Source organism: Sinocyclocheilus rhinocerous, unplaced genomic scaffold (assembly GCF_001515625.1).
Source record: "Sinocyclocheilus rhinocerous isolate Xijiao unplaced genomic scaffold, SAMN03320098_v1.1 scaffold161, whole genome shotgun sequence".
NCBI classification, from domain to species: domain Eukaryota; kingdom Metazoa; phylum Chordata; class Actinopteri; order Cypriniformes; family Cyprinidae; genus Sinocyclocheilus; species Sinocyclocheilus rhinocerous.
In genome coordinates this window covers 792,359-796,486 of record NW_015627226.1, presented here as the reverse complement: position 1 = coordinate 796,486, position 4,128 = coordinate 792,359, and the positions used below count along the sequence as shown (strand labels likewise).

The 4,128-nt window shown below is 36.8% G+C and overlaps 1 protein-coding gene across 1 annotated transcript in view; it reads right to left on the bottom strand.

Moving 5' to 3' along the window:
- LOC107722434 (carboxyl-terminal PDZ ligand of neuronal nitric oxide synthase protein-like) overlaps positions 1 to 4,128 on the bottom strand; it is a 28,876-nt gene that overhangs the window by 10,621 nt on the left and 14,127 nt on the right. The window contains exon 7 of the mRNA XM_016530795.1: positions 1,708 to 1,811. Within this exon, the coding sequence (XP_016386281.1) occupies positions 1,708 to 1,811 (104 nt within the window). The remainder of the gene's footprint in view (positions 1 to 1,707; positions 1,812 to 4,128) is intronic.

The following is a 4,128-nucleotide window of genomic DNA, read 5'->3' as shown; positions in this document are numbered from 1 at the left end:
CCCAATCACACGTTGGTGGGTGGAGTTAGTGTAAATAGCCTCTGCCAACAAGGTGGGCTGTTTGCACTTAGTGTAAATAGACACTACGATTTTTTTTTTATTCACAACAGTTAAACAGTTGCCCACAGAAAAAAACAGGGGGTGCTGCAGCACCCTCAGCACCCCCACTTCCCGCACCTATGGCTCCACTGATTATAACAGAGCTTTGTGAGTGACAACATGAGTGACAGCTTTTTAGTGACTATAAAGGCAGCATATGCTTTAATCAATTCAGAATTTGAATAAATTCAATCATGGATTCACTCTCCGATAACCATTCATACAAAATGGCCACTTGCCATTTTATAGCATTTACTACTTCAGTTAACTGAATGAAAGAGTAGTAGATACAAGGTGGTGTGATTGAGTGGAGGTGGGGATTCATTAACATACTCATGGATCAGCGGTGTTAGAACGAGCCGTTTTAGGGGGGCGTGGCAGAGTCTTAACTTTGATAAAGAATATCTCTTTGGTTTTGAGACTTTAGTCTTTGCAACTTCAGGGATCTTATCTATGCACAATCAGCTTGTAACACTCCAAAGAGAAAGGAAAACTTGAAATCGCATCATATGACCCCTTTAATGAGGTAAAGTTGTAGAGTTACATGCAAGCCACTTTAAGAAATTATTTTCACAGGGGAAAAAAAATAGATAAGTATTTTTGATTCAAAGATACGTTTTAAGGGATAAGATTAGTGACTGCAGGGGGACTTTTAAGATCACACTAGTTTATGAATACCTCTTCAATGAGTCTGAACCTAAAATCATCTGCCTCAATATTGAACCACTATAGGCTAAAGACTCTAAAGTGAGTTTAATTTGACAGAGAGAACACAAAATCCACTCACAAACCGAATTTGTTTACAGTGAAAAATACAGTATCACATGAAACTCAGGAATAAAGGAAATTCACAAAATGCTAAACACTGGTCTCATACGTTTGCTCCTGTGATTGCCGTAAGTCTGAAAACATCAGCAGATTTACAGAACAGATCACAGAACACACAACTTCAGCTGTATCAAAGCAAATCATTTTGTAAACCAAAGAAAGCTTTAACCTCTCTGAAAGCCTAATTCCTAAAAACTCCCCAGTGATCTAACATGTGTCAGCATGGACAGCTTTTATATCTTATTCATTAGAGTCAAACTAAAGTTCTAGAAGCATCTAAAATGTGTTTCCTTAAATATATAATTCATAAATAAGCCCCATCATAAATGGAAGAAGTTTGCATGTTATCAAACGAGACATTTTAAACTACTGTACATTTATCTAAGTTTGTTTTCAAAAAAATTTAATGCATTTGACAGTGTTATTACAAGATTTCAAAGAATTAAACACAACTTGAAGTAAACTTGGCTGATAATCATTGATCTTTTAGCCCTACTTGTGATCATGGCCCAATTTCTGCCCTATAAACCATGTAGGATTAGCAAACTGTAGCATCTATATATAACAGAAAGCAGGCAAAACTTGAGCTATATTTAAAAAGACAACACCTGAGATCTCTTCTGCCTTCCAATTTCTTCTAAAAAAGCAAGGCTTTCTATTGGTAAACATTTTATTGAGTCAATATAGAAATATCTAATTGATGAGGAAAAATTAAGTCAACTGCAAACACATTTCTTTCCGATTTTCTGCTAAACTTTATATTCAGGCAGAAAACTTTACCTTTTCATCTTTCTCCAGCCCAGCATTGCCTGATCTCTCAGTGGTGCTGCCAGCAACTGAAGTCTCATCTTTGCTTCTCTCCTCCTCACCTTTCACAAGCCATACTGCCAATTCAGATTAATCACATGATTTAGAATACAAAATAATCAAAGTCCAGTTTCACAGGTACAGATTGAGTCTGTTGCTAGTTCACAACAATACAAATTATTGATTTATGTTAACAACTTATTTTAGTCCAAGTCAAAGAAATACAGTACTTGAAAAGGAACCTTTTAAAACCAAGCATAGGAATAAATAATTGTATAAAATATATTTAGATAGATCTATATAGCTATTTTGACATCATCAAACATAACAAATTTGATTTACTGATGTCATAAAGCGTATCTCCGGTCTGTAAAAAATGAAATGACTGTGTCATTAGGGGCCAAGCACTGAAGGTGCATAGACACCTATTGTATCTGTTAGTTTTCTTCTTCTTCTTTCGCTCAGGAAGTGTATGGCAGCCCATAGAACCGCTTGCGGGAAAGTTATGAAATTTGGTACACAGATAGAGGACAGTCTCAATATTAACCTTGGCAAATTTGGAGTCTCTATCTCAAACTCTCTAGTGCCACCAATAGGCCAAATTTCCAGTCATATTTCTGCTAATAACTTTTGAACCATAAGGTCTAGAAGCAAAATTCTTTTTTTTCTCTGATTTTTTTTCTATGAGTCAAGATTTTACGCAATTTTGAATTTTTTTTTTAACTCGTCCTAGACTTTTTCTTTTTGAGGTTTAGAGGTTTGTCTGATTTTCACCAAAATTGGCTCAGATCATCTTCAGACGATGCTGGAAAAAAGTTATCAAAAGATTTCTGATAGACCAAACCGTTCTTGTAAAGCATGTTAACAAAATTTGACGAAATTTGCGCAAAAATGGACATGAGGATATATCTTGGATACAACACTTGGATTCTGACCAAACTTGGTACATGTTATACCAAGCATGACCTGAAGGCACATGAGTAGTTTCGGAACAGCTCCACCCACTGGTCAAAATGTATAAAAAATTTACCTTTTTGTTTCTAATTTCTGAACAGTTTGACCAAAAGTCATAAGTTTGGTCTCGTTAGATTCAGAGCGGCATACCAAATGAAATGATACCCAATTTTCCTATGCCAGCAATGCTGTGGACCATTTCGAATTTTGTAGTAAAATGCTGCATTTTACAAATGCTTAAGCGTATTTTTATGAATCTTATAGAACCGTTTGCGGGAAAGTTATTAAATTTGGCACAGAGATAGAGGGCAGTCTCATCATTAACCCCAGCAAATTTGGAGTCTCTAACTCAAACTCTCTAGCGCCACCAACAGGCCAAATTTGCACTAATGTTTCTGCGAATAACTTTTGAACAGTAAGGTCTAAACGAAAAATTAATTTTCGTCTGATTCCTTGGCTCATACGGAGTCGAATGCGTACCATGATTTAAATTTCTCTGGGTCAAGATTTTTCGCAATTTAGAATTTTCTGAAAAATCTGCTTTTTAGAACCTACACAGTTTGTCCAATTTTAAACCAAAATTGGCTCAGATCATCTTCAGAGCATTATGGTAAAAAGTTATAAAAAACTTTTTGATATACCAAACCGTTTTCGTAAAGCGCGATAACGAATTTGACAAATGATCTGAGCCAATTTTGGTTTAAAATTGGACAAACTGTCTAGGTTCTAAAAAGTAGATTTTAGTGCAAAAATGTACATGAGGCTATATCTCCGCAACGCTTAAGCAGATTCTGACCAAATTTGGTATGTGTTATAACAAGCATGACCTGAGGGAAAATGAGTAGTTTCGGTACAGTGCCACCTACTGGTCAAAAGATATAAAAAATTGACATTTCTGAACGGAACGACGTACCGAATCAAATAGTACTTATTTTTTAAAGTCTGCCTTTTTGGGCTTTGACCATTTTGAGTTTTGTAGTAAAATGCTGTATCAAAAAATGTATTTAACAGGGGTCTCCAACCCTGCTCCTGGAGATCTACCATACTGCAGATGTCACGAATCCTGTCCATGGACTTCTGTTATTGGATTACCCCTCTTCAAGCCCTCTGGATACTGTTCGCCGATCGAAGACCCACGCTAGCCCTAGGAATATTCTTTGTCTTGCCTGTGATATACCTGTGTTGTCTGACCCTTGCCTGTTTATTGATCACGCCTTTGTAAATAAAGCCTTGCACATGGATCCACACGTCTCGCATCTCGTTCGCCCCGTAACAGCAGAGTTCAGCTTTAAAGGCAGGGTATGTGATTTTTCAAAAACACTTTAGAAAACTGATTGGGGCCGAATCGCAAAACAAACTTGTAGCCAATCAGCAATAAGGGGCGTGTCTACTCGTGATGTGGAGGAGAGAGCTTTCAGTGCATGGGACGGACATTAGCGA